Source organism: Strongylocentrotus purpuratus, unplaced genomic scaffold (assembly GCF_000002235.5).
Source record: "Strongylocentrotus purpuratus isolate Spur 01 unplaced genomic scaffold, Spur_5.0 spur5_scaffold_10, whole genome shotgun sequence".
NCBI classification, from domain to species: Eukaryota; Metazoa; Echinodermata; class Echinoidea; order Camarodonta; family Strongylocentrotidae; genus Strongylocentrotus; species Strongylocentrotus purpuratus.
The window spans coordinates 27,076,438-27,094,806 of NW_022145595.1; the positions used below are offsets into that span (position 1 = coordinate 27,076,438).

Below are 18,369 nucleotides of genomic sequence, written 5' to 3' on the forward strand. Positions count from 1 at the left end.
TTCGCTTACTCACCACCGCCCCCAAAATAAGAATCTAGCTACGTGCTTGCTGTTAAATATATAGCTCAAGCCCGTACAAGCTTTTAAGGAGGGGGGGGGGGGGGGTCTTATAGGGTTGCCACTTTTGAGCCAGTGGTGAGAGTGAGTCATTGCGAGGGGTGTAATGAGCACTTAATTTTTTTTCGTGAGAAAAAGTTTATCCGCGAATTAGCCGGCGAAAAGGCGGGGGGGGGGGGGGTGGGGAGGTGGTGGTGAGCACTAATTTGTACGGGTGTAGCTACGATGTTGACTAAGTTAACGAAATAAATCTTAATATATTTATGTTGTCGTGGAAAATGACCATGTGCCAATATCGCAAGTAGGCCTATTATACAGCGCGTCCCAGAAAAAACGAAACCGAGAATTAATCACAATAATAAATGACATATATTTGTAAAGCATAGATCCTCCTCTTTCATTTGATGTAACTCATATGATGCATATTTCACGCACAAGTGATTAAAAACAAATTGAAGAGAGGGTACCAAAAAGTCATTTGGCGGGCGTTATCTGAATTTCAAAGAGAAAATCACATTTCTAGAAAGTTTATTTTTTGCCCTTTCATACGACACCTCAATCAGGAATAACAAAGTTCTGTTTGTTTAAATTAATGCTTGCATTTCCATAATTTGATGAAACGAATTGGTTTTTATTGGTTGCCAGCAACGAGCAGACTTGACAAAAGACTTAACTCCGTTTCGTTGACAATCAGCCATGCACAAAGAGGACGACAGAGCCCCCAGAAGCTTAGGGGTTTGGGGCATTAAATTTCCATCAGATTAGCATCCAGTGTACCGCCTTAGGGCAAGCGAATCACTTAAAGAGCGCGCGTGGGGGAGGGGATGGGTGAAAGGCCTCCCGCGCGAAGCGCGGTAACTTAGACGTTTCATTAAATTATTATGAAAAGAAGACGATTTGTTGTATACCGTTCTCGACTCTTAATCCTTGTCTGAATTCAGTTTCCCCATCCCACGCGCAGCGCGGAAGCTTAGACGTTTCATTAAGTTATAATAGAAAGAAGACGATTTGTTGTATACCGTTCTCTACTCTTAACCCTAATTGTCTGAATTCAGTTTCTCCCCCTCTCGCGCGAAGTGCGGGAACTTCAACGTTTCATTAAATTATTAGAAAAGAAAGACGATTCATTGTACCGACTCTAAATCATTGTCTGAATTTTCAAAAATGTTTCTTTGTCCGATAAAAAGTCAAAGTTCGAAGGGAAAAAAAATTGCTGGCCGACCGACATAAAAAAAAATCCCACCGACTTCAACCCCACCCCCCCCCCTTTAGCGACGCCCCTGAATGTAGAGTGGCCTGAGCGGGTAGGCACAGGGCGTGGTTCTATCTGAGATATCTGAGCCCCACCAACATATGGGGGGGGGGCGCTCAATGATATCAGAGTCCCGCCAAAATATTTGGGGGTTACAATGATATCCGAGATCCACCAAATATATTTTGGGGGGTCAATGATATGCGAGATCCAATGTCTGGCATGATAGTTAGGGCTAGTTCTGACCGGAAAAACGACACAAATATCGGATTATGGCTAGCTGCCCCAGGGCCTTGTCCTATATACGGATCAGGGAAACAATACTTGTCAGGTCATGTGGAACGGCGGGCTTGGGGGCTCAAGCCCCCCCCCCCCCACATTTTTGAAAAAGTATATTAAAGATAATCAAATAGAAAGAAATAGAAAAGAAAGTATGCTCATGTGACCGTAATTAAATGCCCATACCACTGAGCTTCCGGGGGCACTGCCCACTGGACCCCACCTTGTGCCCCAAGGCTGGCCCCTGGATGCTCATCTGACCGTAATTTTAATGCCTAAAACCCCTGCGCTTCCGGGGGCTCTACCCCTTGGACCATACGCCAATTAGTGACCTGCTAGTGTCATGAATAAGGTATTAAAATATGCTCACCTGACCGTAATTAAATGCCCCTACCCCCTGAGCATCCGCCAATTTGTGCTACGCTCTACCTTATCTTAAATACTCTAGCCTCCCCCACTCACTTTCAACCACATTTTATTTCCCATTTAACTCCTTCATTAAACCTCGAAACGCCCCCAAATACTTGGGGGCGGGGCCTGGATCACGAGTATTATACTAGTAGTGAGTTGGTTGAAGAACGAAGCCACGTACAAAAGGGGTAGTAAGCACATTTTTTTTTTTGGTCCTCCAAAATTTTAAAATTTGCACCCCCAAAAAGGTAAAAATAACGTGATTTTACATGATTTTTTTCTCAAAGGGGGGGAGGGGGGGTCTGCAGGTACAAACCCTGGTCAGTCGTAAAAGAGAGTCTGCACTATAAGACCAAAGGCCATGTACTCTAGCTGCTCCTGACACAAGTAGGTAGCTGGGCTAGGCTTCTCTCAAGGCACAATGGTTTTTTGATGAAGTGTCAAATTAGGGTCTGTGTTTGCAGAATTACTACCACCCTACCCGTCCTTACTACCTCTACTACTATGAGTACAATCCTACGTCTACTACGTATGTCACCCGTCTACCCGTTCTTCCATCCTTCCTCTACTATTCTATGTCTACTTTCACCCTATACATCTACTACCATATAGGCCCTACTACTAAAATAAAATCCTAGTTACGCGCTTGGGGTGATAGTGATAGTGATGGTTATTTTACTTATTTTACCTGACAGCTAAGAAAGCAATTTTTTAGTAAGCAACCAGAAGACCGACGGCTTAAGGTCCTCTCCGAGGGACCTGGTAACAAAGGGCACTAGCGCATCGACTTGGTTTCGAACCCGGGTCACCGGATAACGGATAACGAGACCACTGCTCTACAGACTGAGCTAAACTTCTAACTTATGCAATATTGTTTGTTTATACTAAATACAACAACTGAAATAAAGAGAGAGAGAGAGAGAGGGAGGGGGAGAGAGAGAGAGAGAGAGAGAGAGAAGAGAAATCGAAATAGCACCCCCCCCCCCCCTCGTAACCCCAGGGGCTGCCAATGGAATTTCGCCTCTGACCTATTGCATCCATCTCTTTACGCGAAACCTGTTCCTGTAAACTTTTAAATATGACAATTTGTATGCATAAATAGGAATAGAGAAAAGGTCTGCAAACAAGACTAAGTACCTGTAGACGACTTTGTTGTAATGCGCATGCGCATGGAAGCCATCTGTGAAGTTGTTATGGGAAACTCGTGCAAACAACTTGTGGATTCATGATTCCATTCTGCAACCAACGAAGGACGAGTAGATATTCCTGGTAAAGAGGCACCAAGTTAAACACCAGTAAAACCGAATAAGAGGTACGTTTCAAACGCATTTTAATTTCATGTATAAATAGACGTTATATTCATACAAATTCATTAAATAAATTAAATTATAGTCAGAAGAAATGACTTTTAAAGGTACGTCGACTGATGCAGATACCCAAATAACTTTAACAAGCGCCTACCCCAACGGAGTGGCCACCGCACCGGTAGCGCACCGGCGCGGCGCCGAGGCAGCTTGTGCCTTTTTTTAGGGACCAATAACCGACACGATTTGTCAGCTTCATAATTACTTCTCAAAATTATGGTCCCAAAAATTGAATATAGGCCTACGTCAAGTTATCTTCAATGTTTATTTGAAAACTATGTATCAAATTGGCAATAGACCTATGAATATTCATTTGGGGGTAGCTCTAGAAAAACCTTCCTTTCCATATTTTTACTTGTTTTTGATTGGTTCGATTGTAAAGAGTGAGGTAATTCTATTAGTAATAGCATAATGTTTTGATCAGCTTTGTTTTTTAATTGTTTATGAGTGACGTCATAGCAGATATGGCGCCGCACACAGAGCGCACGTAATCGAGTCTATGAGAAACATACGTGTGCGCAGTCAAGCCATCTTTTTGGTGGACGACCTCTGCCTCTGGGTCGATTTCCTGTAATGTTTCCTTCAACAGTAATTTTTGTTAACAGAAGGGAAAGCCGAATGGAGTGACACTGCCAGTGACTGAGGGCCGAGACTGAGTGCCGAGACTGAGAGAGTTTATTTACTAACTTTTTCAATTCTAACAGAATATTTCATAATATTAATTTGCCAATTTGCAGTCTGGGCAAGCCTGTGATGATGCCATCTGGTGTTGTGCCTGTGGCAAAATAAAAAATAAAAATAAAAAATAAAAATCCAACAAGTGACTTTATTAATTTCACATTGATTTTAACATCAATGGACATGGCATGATATTAGTTTTTTATTTTGTTTTGAATGGTGATTTCTGACTCTTAAAATTAAAAGATACCTTTACTTGATACAAGTCTAATGTAATTGCCTTTTTGGATCATCATTGAGTTGTTCATTCTTTAAATTGATTATTTTGTTAAAAATGTTAACAAAAAAAAATCTTTTTTTAATAGTTAATTTCCAAACTGCAGCCTCACAAAGTCAAGCTATTTTTCACCAAATTCATACTTTTGCCTAATGTGTGTGTACAAGCATATCCCAAATCTGTACACATTCTAGAGTTACAAAATCTATCAAAGTCTAAAAAGATTACAATCCTAGTTGATATTCAGTCCTGTACTGGTATATAATATAGCCTATTGATATGTTGCTGATAAAATATGTATTTCTTTTCCTCTTGTATTTTTAGGAAGAGACTCAAGCTTCAGATCAAGAGCCAGAGCAACATGCCTGAATCATATGGTGCAGCTGAAGCTGTGGAGGACCACATCAGGACTTTCGTTCTCTCCAAAAGCGTCCGAGTTGCAGAGTTCTTCAAAGATTTTGACAGCTTGAGATCTGGCTTTGTAACACGTAAGTCTCCATTAACATAATTTTGCATTTTATTTGTCTTCAAAAAGGTTAGTACTATTTGAAATTCAAATCTAGTTAATGATTTGTGAACAAAATAAAGATAATGAGCAATGAAACAAGGAAACATGATTGGAAATTTGACTCATAAATCTTTCTTTTGGTGTCCATGTTTGTAAATGTGATGGCAAAGGAAGGCATACTTAATCTTAAATGTAAAAGAAAGAATGAAATGAATTAATTACACTAACATATATTATGCCATGTCTATACAATTTTCTTTTGTAAATTCTTAAAATTTTATCATTTAGTAAATAATTGTCCTATTTTTTTAAACACAATTATAGGGGGTCAATTCCGAAGATGTCTTGACCAAGGATTCAACCTAGACCTACAAGAAGATGTTCAGGCAGCGCTCATTGCTAAATATGAAACAAGAAAGGATGGCGCTGATCTGGTCAACTATCAGAGATTTGCAGATGTCATTGAGAGAAGTAAGTGTATCTACAATAGAGTAATCAAACCCTGCAGGAAGGGTTATTGGATTTAAAAAACAAAATAATCATATTATTATTTTTTGTTTGTACATTCTAAGATTCATTTCAGTTTTGTCCAGCCTCCCCAAATAGGAAACCTAATGGAGCACAGAAAAGAGATCTCCCATAGTGTTACTTGAAATTAGAAGTAAATGTTTCTTCATCAGCTGAATGTTAATGATATTAATTTATGAATTATGTAACTTTTGCTTAATAGAGTATTTTTTCTTTGAACCTGGTATGATTTAATTTTAGTATATGACACACATTTTTCAAAGGCTCCAGGTCAGGCATAGCATACAATGGGTTTATATGGGGGATGGTGGTAATCACTTCTTTTTCTTTTCTAATTCAAATTTATTACTCCCAGGGAAAATTATCTGTTTAAATCATTGAAATATTTTTGTTTTGCTTTTTTGTTACAGCATTTCAACCAGATAAACTCCAGGAAAGACCAGAGACACAGATTATCCAGGCACCAGAAATGTAAGTTTTTTTCTTCCCTCCTCACTTTGAAATGTTTAATTCTTTACTGAATATGGTCAAGTAATGGGACAAATAGTGGACTGCCACATTTCTTTCACACATACATTGCAAATGTAAATGTACTATATACTCCAATCAATGTTGCAGTGTGGGGTTTCAATCAGTAATAAGCAATTAAGGTATGGAATGTATTACAGTAACTTATTAAGTACTATTAAGTTTTAATCATTATAAGGGGCATGGAGAGAGCGATCTGTAAAGATTACTATTACTATTACTATTACTATTATCAGTCTCCTTGTTCTCATGTAAAAATGTTGTTTTCCTTCCATTTCATATTAAGTACAGTCAAACCTGTCTATAGCAACCACCCAAGGGAAACACAAAAAGTGGTCTTTGTAGACAGGTTCCTTTAGTACATGATTCAATGAGAAACCATTTTCAAAGGAAACAACAAATGTGGCCTTTGTAGACAGGTGGTCACTAAAGCAGGTTTGACTGTAAATCATTATTTCTAAGATATGTTTCTTTGTTGTGTCTGTTGTTTATACTGTGTATGTTTACTGAATACTGGTGATGATAACTTTTCTAATTATGTGACAACCAATTACACTTCGTTGACAGTCTTGGAACATCCCGAACGATCAGACCTCTCAGCCCTGCTTCACAGAGCCGCATCACGGGCATGATCCAACATATCGCTCCATATTACAAGTACCATGAGATAACCATTCGCAGCTCCTATGAAGACTTTGACAAGCACAACAAAGGCATCATCACAGAACCTCAGGTATAGTAGAACAATGAATGTACAAACAAAAAAAGGAACAACATAATTCAAACATTTATTTATCCTTTTCTGACAGGCTTAATAGACTTAATTAGGGCAACCTTGGGTGTAGAAGTACATGTGTGTGCATTCTTGAGTTAATGTAACACAATTTTGACATTAAAAAAATAAAAAAATTCTCATATGCTGTAAAGATATTTTACTGTGAGGTGTGCCATGCATGTCTGGAGCTGATAGATACCAGCATTATTTCCATATGATATATATATCGCATAAAATATCAAATATATATTGGGATTTGTACTGCCACAGCACTTGAAGAGCTAAATAATCACATTTGTTATCTAAACCCCTTCTCTCTTCCTTTCATCATCACAGTTCTTTCGTAGCTTTCCCTACCCTCCTGGTATAAATGAAGAAGACGTGAAGCTCCTGGCCAAACGCTATCGTGACCCGAGCAAAGAAGGCATCTGTAACTATCTCAACTTTCACAACGATGTAGAGAAGGCAAAAGAGGGAATGGTGGAGAAGCTCTTTGAGGGCAAACCTCCTGCAACATACAACATTCCTAAAGAGGTATACAGTGTTTAGTAGTTGAAATCTGTTTCTGTCTTGACCTGAAATGTCTGCATTCAGAGAGAAGAAATAAACTGAGATTGGGGAGCAGTTTAGATCAGGAGAGAACCCTAGCTGGAAATCATAGAACAAATATTAAAGTGATAAAAACAAATGCTGTGAACTGCAAGGGGGAAACTTTATTTCAATGCAGCAAATCAACAAGGAGAACTCATGAACTAAAGCACTGAATCGTTAAATGTCTATCTTTTTACTCAAAAGCTTTTTATGCATTATGTTATGGCCATACCAATCCCAAAGAAATATGTATCTTTCAACATTCCTTACTATTTTGATAAATATAATATTGAGCATTTTAGATGTGCCTACCATTTCTATTCCAAAAATTCTCAGCATTTAGAATTACATGACATTGGTAAAATGTAATATCAATATTCATCTGCTTAGATTGATTGGTTTACCTCACGTTTCAATGTGTCTGTAATGGGAAGATGTACTAGCAAATTCCCTGACAAAAATCAAATTAAATTAATTATTTAAAGTGGAATCAACTATCTTGGATTATCCTCAATGTAAGTACGAAAGAAAAGTCAAAACAGTTTACAGATGACTAGTCAAAATGGAAGATGATGCATGATTAACACATATTTTTCACCTCTTTCCCCTCAGATTGAAGCTGATGGTGAACTAAACCAAATCTTCTCCAAGATCCAAGTAGCCATCCATAGGTTTGGCATCCGTACCCCAGAGTTCTTCCGTGACCATGACAAGCTCCGCAGCTACATCATTACTGAGAACCAGTTCAAGTGTGGTCTGTTGCTGTGTGTAGGTAACAAGGTCAGCTTGACCAGGGATGAGGTCCAGAAGCTCGTGGATTACTACAAGAGGCCAGATGGAAGGGTGCATTACAAGGAGTTCTGTGATCTCATGGAAAATGGTAAGATAGTAATATTAATAATAGCTTGTTCTTATATAGCGCTTTGCAGGACTGCAGGCCCTCTCAAAGCGCTTTACAGATATATATCATTACCCCGGTCATCAGATGCATGTTCAATACTGTTCAGTTCTATTCTAGCAGTGAATAGATATCCAATACAAGGATCTAGAGGATCAGATATGAGTTTGGCCTAGAAAGAGAGTTGTTTTCTTTCTGAAAATAAAGCAGTCTGTTCCATGTAAGAAATGTCAATTCTACAACAACAAAAATAATTCAGAGAGCTCTATTCAGTATACATGTCTATTAGATTTGATAATAATAATAATAATAATAATAATAATAAAAACGGTGCTTAGAAAGTGCTTACCACCGAAGTCTCTAAGCGCTATAACAAAAAAAATACAATGATAAACAATTACATATTAAACAAAACGAAAAAGTGCAATAAACCTACAAATTACACTACATATAAAATATACATTAATGTGAACAGAGTAAGGTAATCATCAAAAGCAATTGATATCATTAATTGTTTGGTCTAGTGTGAAATAAGTAAATGAGCAATCTTTATTACAATCTTTGACCACCTTTTCCAATTCAGCTTTTAATGACCCAAACCTTGAGAAGAAGCCTACGACTGAGGTTTATCGTCCCCGGCGAGGAGAGCTCTCTAGAACCCTGAACACGCTAAGTTCACCCAATGAAGAGGATAGGTTGAGCATCATCTTGGATAGGCTGTCTACCGACGTCAAGAAGAGGAGGCTCATGATGATACAGTACTTCCAAGATTACGACAGGGTGAGTAAACGTTTGGAATGTCTAGTGACTGGAACTGGCGGGGGGGGGGGGGGGGGGGGGGGGTTCACAGAGACTAAGATCGTCTTTAAGTTGAACTTAACTATGGCAGGCCATTCATGCCACCGGTTGCTTTCACTATTTACTGGCGATGGTCTCTCAAGGGACGTACAAATCATGGTCACGCACATCTACAGAATTCAGCTTTTTTGATAGTTCATTATTGAAGGAAAAAATATTATCTAATGATCATAATTGAGAGACCAATGGTGAGAGCAACCAGTGGCATGAATGGCCTGCCATATTTAAGTCCAATTAAAGTTGATCTTAGTCTTTGTGAAACTCTCCCCTGGCGTTCAAAAATGATAAATCTGGCTTTAGCATGGCTGCCATTGTGGTGCTCTAGCATTTCATGTAATTAATTCCTGCTAGGTTGCCCATTTACCTCACCTAGCTGGGTGGAGTGTGGAAAATTTAGATTAATGTATTAGTCACTTTAACTTTGAATAAGTGAAGAAAGCAAAGGAGAAAATCAATGTGTTTTTATTCAGGATCTATGGATTTAATTTGCAAAAATGATATGGATGTTATCATTAGGTTTTCATTATGATTTCCCAATGTTTAAAGACTGAGTAACTTCTTGCATAATCTTATTATATGATTTTTACTACAGCAGTATAGACTTTAAGACCACTGATATATTTTTAAGGCCAAAGACCCTATGTTGAAAAGATGTCCCCTTTCATTCTGAAAACAGCCTTTAGCTGAAGTATGCCGCCTTGCTAAAACAAACAAACAAACAAACAAACAAACAAACAAACAAATAAACAAACACAGTTACATTTATCTCCATTTTCTTTCCTGCAGAGCAAAGCCTACACCCGTAACATGACCAAGATCCAGTTTGGAAGGATGCTTCACTTCTTGACTCTCAATGTCGGCAAGGAAGATTTTGAGATTCTTTGCAGGAAGTTTGAAGATCCATCTACTAAGGATACCATCAACTACCCAGCATTTGTGCAAGCAGTTGATAAAGGTATGTCTATCAACACAGTTCTTCCATTAGTGATCAATAAATAATGATTTCCTTAGAAGTACCTACATGTATAAGGCCTATAAAAAAAAGATCTCGTATTGCCCTTTGCGACCGACCCAAAAATCTTGAAATCTATGGTCGGCTTTTAAAAAAAGAGTCTTTTTTCTTTTCTGTTTTTTAGAGAAAAACAATATTAAAGCATTAAAAACTGAAAAATATCAGCTCAAAGAGGGAGAAAAAAACAAAGATTTCTGACCGACCGACTGACCGACCAATGTTTTGGCACTTTAAGGGCAATACAAGATCTCTTTTTTTAGGCCTAATTGATGTCATGTTTTTATTTAACCTAACTTGAAAGAGGGAAAGCAAGTGTATGCTTGAAAATATATATGTTCTACTCTATGTGTAACTGTGGACCTGATATTTTTGGTGTACTGTAAATTGACTTATTTGAAAATTTGCTTTATCCTCCATTACAGAATACATTGGGTTTACAACTGATAAGAGTGGTGATAAGGCTAAGAAAAGACCCAGAACACCAACTGCTGACAAACCGATTGATTCCAGTAAAGTGAATGTGGCTGAGCTGGTGGCTCGCATCAGGCATCATATACTCACAAGCAGAATACGAGTAAGATTCTATTTTATATTTTCTTACAACAAACAAAAACTCCATTTGCATTATCTTGAAATCTCCTGGATATATGGCGTGAATCACACAAAACTTAACTCTTCTTGCATCAATCCTAATGCCAATCTCTGTTCAGTTGCATAGTATTCCAATTTCACTAAAAGGAAGAAGAACAATTTTTTTTTTTTACTATTTACTAATCGTGGTATACATGTTTTTATAAAATTATTATAATCTGTATTTTAGTTTCAATTTCAGTGATTCAAAATACCTTATTCCCACATACAACAATAAACCAATCATGTCTTCACTGGCAAATAAACCATGCTGTAGTGATGTTAGGGATCGAGGGAATTCTGTATGTGTACTATGATTCAATCCATGATGCCATGTGAGGTAGTTAACATTGTAATGTAGGGATCGAACCTTATTATAATGTATATGTGTGTTTTGAGAGAATATTTATTGTGAATTGTTACAAATAATATATTTTTTCCTCCTTTTTCTTCTGCTCCTGTCAGGTTTGTGAATACTTCCATGACTTTGATCCACTGAGGGAGAGGTCCATCCCACGTAGCAAGTTCCGCATGGGTCTAAGTGCAATGGGACTGAGTGCTCTAGGTCAGTTCAACATGACCGAGGCTCAGTTCAAAGCACTCAGTGAAACCTATGCAGACCCAGCCAACTCAGATGCTGTTCTCTGGCAGAACTTTGAGAAGGATATTGAGACAGGTAAGACCAAAGTTTCAAAGGTCAATTTTTTTAATTTGGTCATTCTAATGTTATAGGAATTCTTGTTAAGCGTTTAGAATTGTTATGGAATGTTATGAACGGAAAGTGGTATTCCTATTCTGAAAGTGTCACATGAACTGATGAATCATAGTTTGTTCAGATTGTTCCCAAGCTTATGAAATAGAATTGTAATCCTCCAGTACCATGCACTAGAGCAGGCTTGTATTCGAGCCTGCCGAAATCACCCTACAACCTGTATTTGATAAAGCATCATTACAATTGCAGAAACAGACGACTTTCTGTGTATTTCTTGAGAAATATGTTTTCATTGTATGACTGTCCCAGGTCCAAAATCCCATAGAGACCAATAGAGACCATTAGAAAAATTCTATTGGTCTCTAATGGTTTCTGTTGGAGTCTATTGGTTTCTATTGGACCCATAGAATTGAATCCAATAGAGACCATTCAAACCATCAGAAACCAATAGAAACCAATAGCACCCATAGAAACCAATAGAAATAGAAACCAATAGGACCAATAGAAACCAATAGGACCAATAGAAACCAATAAGACCAATAGAAACCAATAGGACCAATAGAAACCAATAGGACCAATATAAACCAATAAGACCAATAGAAACCGATAGAACCGATAGAACCAATAGGACCAATAGGACCGATAGGACCAATAGAAAACCAATGAGACCAATAGAACCCAATGGGACCCATAGAAACCAATATGTCCAATAGAAACCAATAGAAACCAACAGCTAAATCTATCTCATGCATATTCATGATTACTTTATACGTGTTCACAGAAAATGACATTTATCATAATTTGTTAAGCAACTTATGACAATGTACATCAATTTTGTGATTTTTATTTTCTTTCGGCAACTAATGACCAATAGATTATTTGTTTAATCATGTTACAATTTCATTCATGTTTTAGCAATAGATATATTGATTATAATGATTACTAACCAAAAAACAATTCATGTATGTTTATTATATAGAATAGTACAAGCCTTCAGTTAAAATAAAGGATATTCTTAAACTCACTTCAAGTGATCTATGTGATGAAGTTAATGCAATTGAGATTAGAATATACTTTTTTTGGTGGACAGTTGCTAAAATCGATTTTGATTTATCATTATTGATTTACCAATAGAAGCCATTGGACTATTGGTTTCAATAGGGAATTCAGAATATGGGACCATCAGAAACCCATAGAAAGATCTCTAATGGACCAACAGGAACCCATAGAAAATATCTAATGGACCAACAGAAACCCATAATAGAAGAAAATATCTAATGGACCAACAGAAACCCATAGAAGTCATGGGTGGATGCTGGTCCAATAGAAGCTTTCTGTTGGTCCATCAGCAATTTTTCTGTGGGTTTGTGTTGGTCCAATAGATATTTTCTAATGGTTTCTGTGGGTCCATCATTTCACTTTCCCTATTGAAACCATTAGGCACCAATAGCTCTAATGGTTTCTGATGGTCCAATAGGATCGGATCCTAATGGAATTTCGACCTGGGTTACAACTAGATATTATTTTACTGTTTCACCCTTGCCATCCTCTCTGCAGTTTTCACTCAAGTGGTTCCCAACCTAGAAAAGACCCCCACCAACTCTGTCGTTGCTACGGAACAGTTCTTATTGGACAAACCAGGCACAATCGACTGGAGCACTGCACCTAGTGAGGTCTGCATGACTGTTGACGAGGCTATGAACCGCATGAGGGAACGCGTGGAGCAACGTCGCGTCCTGCTCAAGCCTTGCTTCGAGGACTTTGACAATCACAACATGGGGATCGTCACCAAGAGCCAGTTCCGCCAATGTCTCTTCTACCTTGGTCTGAATGCTTCGGAAGAAGAGATGCTGATGCTGGAAGCCAAGTACACCAATGTGATGGGATTCAACTATATCAAGTTCCTGGAAGATCTGCAGCCCAAGGCCCAGCAAGAACTGAAGTATGTCCAACGTCTGAAGGAGCTTGATCTGGTGAATAACAGGAAGGTGTCTCTGGAGAAGAACCCACTCAAGGATGCAGACAGTGTCATGGAGAAGGTCAAAACAAAGGTATGTATGTCTGCATTTTTAAAGAATTCAAGGTCTTTTTTTAAATCACTTTTCTCCATTGCGTTTCACTTTGCTTATTTATTGAATTCTATTGGAATGATGATAATGTTGATAACAGCTACATTCGTATTGTGCACATATCAGGCCTGATAATTACCCGATATTTTCCCCCTGATTTTTCCTTATTTAAAAAAAAAAATATATATATATATATATTTTCTCTATTCCTCCCGATTTCCCCCCAATTTTCTTACTCAAAAGAGGGGAATGTTGTTAAAAAAAAATTTCCCCCGTGAATCCTGTTTCAAGGTTGGCGTGGTTGAGGGAGAATTTTTTTTTTTTTTTTTTTTTAGTGCTCACTATCACTCCTGACATATTCATCAAAGGGGATCTTCAAGGTGGACGCTTGAGGTGTCTTCAAAGTACTGATATTACTGGGGATTTAGCAAAATGGAAGACTGATACTAAAGTAACCTTTACCTTAACTGAAATTAAAATTAAAAATATTTCAATCTCGCATGTCTTGCTTGAGAAGGTGAACATGTTGAAAGAATTGAATTCAAATGAAATATTTTAGAGTAACTAGAATTACATTCCATTGTCATTCTTTTTCTGTGTTTTCTTTTTAGGTTATAAAGGAGAGGATGAGGGTACATGAGTTCATGCGTAATTATGACAAGCTTCGTACTGGCCGTATGCTGAAGGAAAACTTCAGACGAGCTTTGGACAATGCAGGCCTTGGTCTCCAACCGTCAGAAGTAGAAATCCTCATAAATGCGTAAGTTTTCCTATACTAAACATAGAACATTTTTTAATGATTTCCTCTGTATGCCAAAGTGATACTTCCAAAATTTCGATTTTTGTGTCATTACAAAGATTTGTAGTTTGATGTATTTTCAGTTGTACCTAATTCTGTGAAGTTTCTAATGCGATTATATTGTTAAATCAATTACAATATGAAAGTAAAGTTTGCAATTTTTGTGCTGATGATTGAAAAATATAGATAAGCTAGAAAGCTTTAAGTCAGCTGGCCTCAAAATCCATCTTTTTAAACAAATGTGTGGTACATGACTTTAGGAGGAGCGGGCGCCTTTGAATGTTTGAAACAGATAAATGGCGCCATACAAGTGCTGTGGATCATCATAAACCTTTTTTTGTTTTTTTTGTTTTTGTATTAGGTACTCAAGGATAACATAAAAGCCAACTGGCTGTTTACAATAATGTTCAGGAATGTATCACTTATTATTTTGTTTTATTATCATTTAACAGATTTGAATCTCCCAGAGATGCCAGTTTTGTGGAGTATCTTGCGTTTAGTGATCACGTAGAGAGCATCTTCACATTGAAGAACCTTGAGAAGGATCCTCTGATCACCCCAGAGCAGTTCAAGCCAGCGGTCCAGGTGGAGAAGAACATCCTGACTGGAGCCGAAGAGAATATCCTCAAGAACACTGTCGAGAAACTCGCTCAAAAGGTAAGGCGCAGATCATCTCTTTAATTGATTCATCCGAGGGCGCAAGTTCGAAAGTGAGTCACGTCTTTCGGATGGTGACGTTAAAGGTCGGTCCACAGACGTAAATAATCATATCTAATTGATACACGTCTGTAAAAACCCAATTATACACACACATATCTTTAATTCATGAGTTGTTACTTTTTAAGCCCATCTAAGGACGTGTATTAAAAACTAATGACAAATGAAAAGTACACATCACTGTTTGATGAATTCGGTTATTACTGATATAAATTGTCTGTATCTAATGTTTGCTCTTTAGACTACTGAGCAAATATAAATTTTCGACCAAAAAGTATGACAGATATCGTATATTTTTGTAGTCTTGAAAATCCAATGTAAAATTAGTTTGATTAAGTGAGAATTAAGAATATCAATTTGACATGGTATGGCTTGGAGGATATGACTTATGTTGGTATGTGTTATGAATTCTCAAAATATTTCCTCTAACATTGACTCCCTGTATATTGTTTTACACTTACAGGTCAATAAGGGCCGTGTTCAACTCTACCCTCTGTTTGAGGACTACGACCGGGTCCACAACGGCACAGTCTCAAGGTCTCAGTTCCGCCGTGTCCTCAGTGAACTCGAGCTTGCACCCCTGGTCAATGAAGTCGAACTCGACGTCCTTTGGAAGAAATTTGAGATCACAATTGGCGGGAAGTTTGATGTGGACTATTGTTCCTTCTGTGATTTGATCTACAAGAAAGCAAAGATTGAACTCTTCAGGCCATGAAAAAATATCTGTTTAACAAACATAATAAACTATTCAACATTGCAATTTATTCAGCTGTATGTGAAGGAAACAGCATGCTCATGAAATAGTCGACCTAGTCGCTGGATACAAATATTTGCTTTAAACAGGAGCATGGAAGAAACACATCTGCATTACAGTACAATAGGGCCATAAATGATTTGTGAGCAGGATGTTAAGAACTTACACATATAAAAGTTTGGTTTCAAGTCAAATATGTAAATGAGGCTAAATTAAAGAGCGGATAGATTAAATTGGTGAAAAAATAAGAACAGGTAAAGCAAGATTACCAAAGATTTGTTGTTGATGGCAAGATGAGAAAAGTTTGTCAAATTGTAGACAATGAAAATATCATCCAGTTTGTGATTGTGTCTTTTAAAGAGCAGAGAATTTAAATATTTTGGATATCTTTAAATTGATAAGACTCTAAAAAGTATTGCTTATCTATAAGTATCAAAGTCAAACGTGAAAAGATGAATTCCTCATTGTGTAGTGTCACTTATATGTTGAACATATGAAGCATATATTGGGATAGATACATATTGAATAAATTGAAGTATAGATACAGGCAAACACTGGCTTTCATATGGGTGTTCATAATGTACCTTTTCCATTTCCATGATGTAGGCTTGGCACGAGTTACATTTACCTATATGTGTCATCTTTGCCTCGATCACTGAAGATTATTGATATTGTGTATAAATTATGAGTAAGAAATGTTGGTCAGAACAATTCAGAATATTGCAAGGAGTCGAGTTAAGCCTTCTATCATGTACAATAGAAGGTGCTTCACACAAAAAACTTTGGTAGAATTTGTATTGTAATGAGAAGATGAGAAAATGTTATATAACAATTACAAGAGTAAATAAACTTCAAGGCTATCCGTTATGAAGCGACCAGTCTAAAATCATATTGGCGATCGGAAGTCTCTATTCTGATGCTCTGCAATTATCTTGAGCAGACATCCATTCCTAAGGCATTGACAATGACCAAGTTCCAATGTACGAGGGTATACCCTTGTACATTGGAACTTGGTCCTTCAATGCTGAGTTTGATTCACCTGTACAGAGAATATTTATGTATATAATAACAAATGTAAATAAAATGATAACTTTGTGCATGTTGAAATGCATAAAGAGATTGAATGAAAATCATTTTCCTTTCTTCAAATGAAACCATTACTCTGGTAATCTATCTATCTTTGAATAAGTTGCATTATTATGTATTGATATGCGTCAGCAGCTTATAGCCTTTTTATCATATAGGATTTACTATGCAGAATAAATCACCTTGTTAATGCATGATGGTATGATTATATAACACAGTTGCAAATATTTATGGCTGCTTTTTTGTGTGTGGTAAAATTGAGGTCAGGGTATTTATACCTCTATAATTTATAATTTACATTAGATTTTATGTGAGGATTTTTGAATGACCAGATAGGTTATCATTTGACTCGAGTTGCTGATACTCAATGTGTTACAAACATTTTTAATGAAAGACACATCATTTGATAAAGAGATGAATCTGGTCATGAGAAAATATTTTCTCTCCTTCTTTTGTTTGTTTAATTGTAGTAAAAAGGATATAAAATAAATTTTGAATGATTTTTGTTTAAGAAAGAAATTAAATAATTATTATATTTTCAATTTCTTATATTGTTTCTTAGGACCATCAATTTGTAATATACATGTATAACAGTGTTTTGTTTTTATCATACAGCATGGCACACTATATTTAATGAGTCGACTGTATGTTCCACCTTGACATGATTAGTGCCTTTGTCAGCTGCACACATGTGTTTTATAGGTCTATGCAAAGTTTCCTTTGAAGTATTCAATAGAATCACCAAAATTTGTATGCAGCTTTTATGTACTCTGCCATAGAAGCACGATGAATTGAATATATGAATATGTTTTTCAATTATATACCATATGCAACTATTTCATTCCAATTGATAAATAAATGTTTTTCTGTGGTGCATATTGAAATTAAAAATTTCCGTCCTATATATATATATATATATATATATATGTGTGTACTATTTTGTGTATTATATAGAGCTGATTTCTACCCTACATCTGTGATTTAGAATGGCTTCAGAGAAACATGATAAAAATAAATGTTCAACAAAATGACTATATTGCATATAGTATTGAATATGTGGTGCATTTTCCATCTGCCATATGTTGCTTCTATTTGTCTTCTGGAGATTGATTAAATGTAAGATTTAATTCAATTTAATTGTTTGTTATTGTTCTTTGTATATGTTTTGTGTGCTTGATATGATTTGTGAGTTATGGAATGAGAATATAAACATACTTCCAGGGGGATGACATATTTATAATATACATACATCATATGCATAATATACCATGACATTCATGACATACAAAGACTCCTGAATGTATCACATTTTTTTTACAACAGTGTTTAATACATGCATGTATATGAAAGTGATAAATGTTGTGTTTTTAATTGTCTTTAAAAGCAATTTGGTCTTCTTTTTTTGTAATACAGCACAAGATGCTCCGTGGAAAAATATTTTCGCCAAGTCCATAAGGAGTATAAAACGTTGGCTTTTAGAGTTGATAAATGGTTAAAATCTAGAGAAAGATACTAATCAGCTTTGTGAGCAAAAAAAATAAAAATAAAATAATAAAAATAATAATAAATAAATAAATCAGTTTTAT

The 18,369-nt window shown here is 36.6% G+C and overlaps 1 protein-coding gene across 1 annotated transcript; it reads left to right on the forward strand.

Moving 5' to 3' along the window:
• The first annotated feature begins 3,185 nt into the window (after nucleotides 1-3,185).
• Nucleotides 3,186-17,667, forward strand: LOC115921772. The gene is made up of 15 exons (XM_030979933.1): nucleotides 3,186-3,311; nucleotides 4,643-4,806; nucleotides 5,151-5,297; nucleotides 5,765-5,825; nucleotides 6,450-6,615; nucleotides 6,994-7,191; nucleotides 7,861-8,128; nucleotides 8,730-8,926; nucleotides 9,791-9,959; nucleotides 10,439-10,590; nucleotides 11,112-11,322; nucleotides 12,916-13,409; nucleotides 14,039-14,187; nucleotides 14,679-14,883; nucleotides 15,407-17,667. The coding sequence occupies exons 2-15, from the start codon at nucleotides 4,680-4,682 to the stop codon at nucleotides 15,656-15,658; spliced, it is 2,796 nt and encodes a 931-aa protein (XP_030835793.1). The 5' UTR covers nucleotides 3,186-3,311; nucleotides 4,643-4,679; the 3' UTR covers nucleotides 15,659-17,667.
• Nucleotides 17,668-18,369: the final 702 nt, after the last annotated feature.

Excerpts from the sequence above, each read along its gene's own strand:
- LOC115921772 (XM_030979933.1), top strand. The coding sequence starts at position 4,680 with ATGCCTGAATCATATGGTGCAGCTGAAGCTGTGGAGGACCACATCAGG. Across the intron at positions 13,410-14,038 it reads TGGAGAAGGTCAAAACAAAG|GTTATAAAGGAGAGGATGAG; the intron begins GTATGTATGTCT and ends TTTTCTTTTTAG. Across the intron at positions 14,188-14,678 it reads GTAGAAATCCTCATAAATGC|ATTTGAATCTCCCAGAGATG; the intron begins GTAAGTTTTCCT and ends ATCATTTAACAG.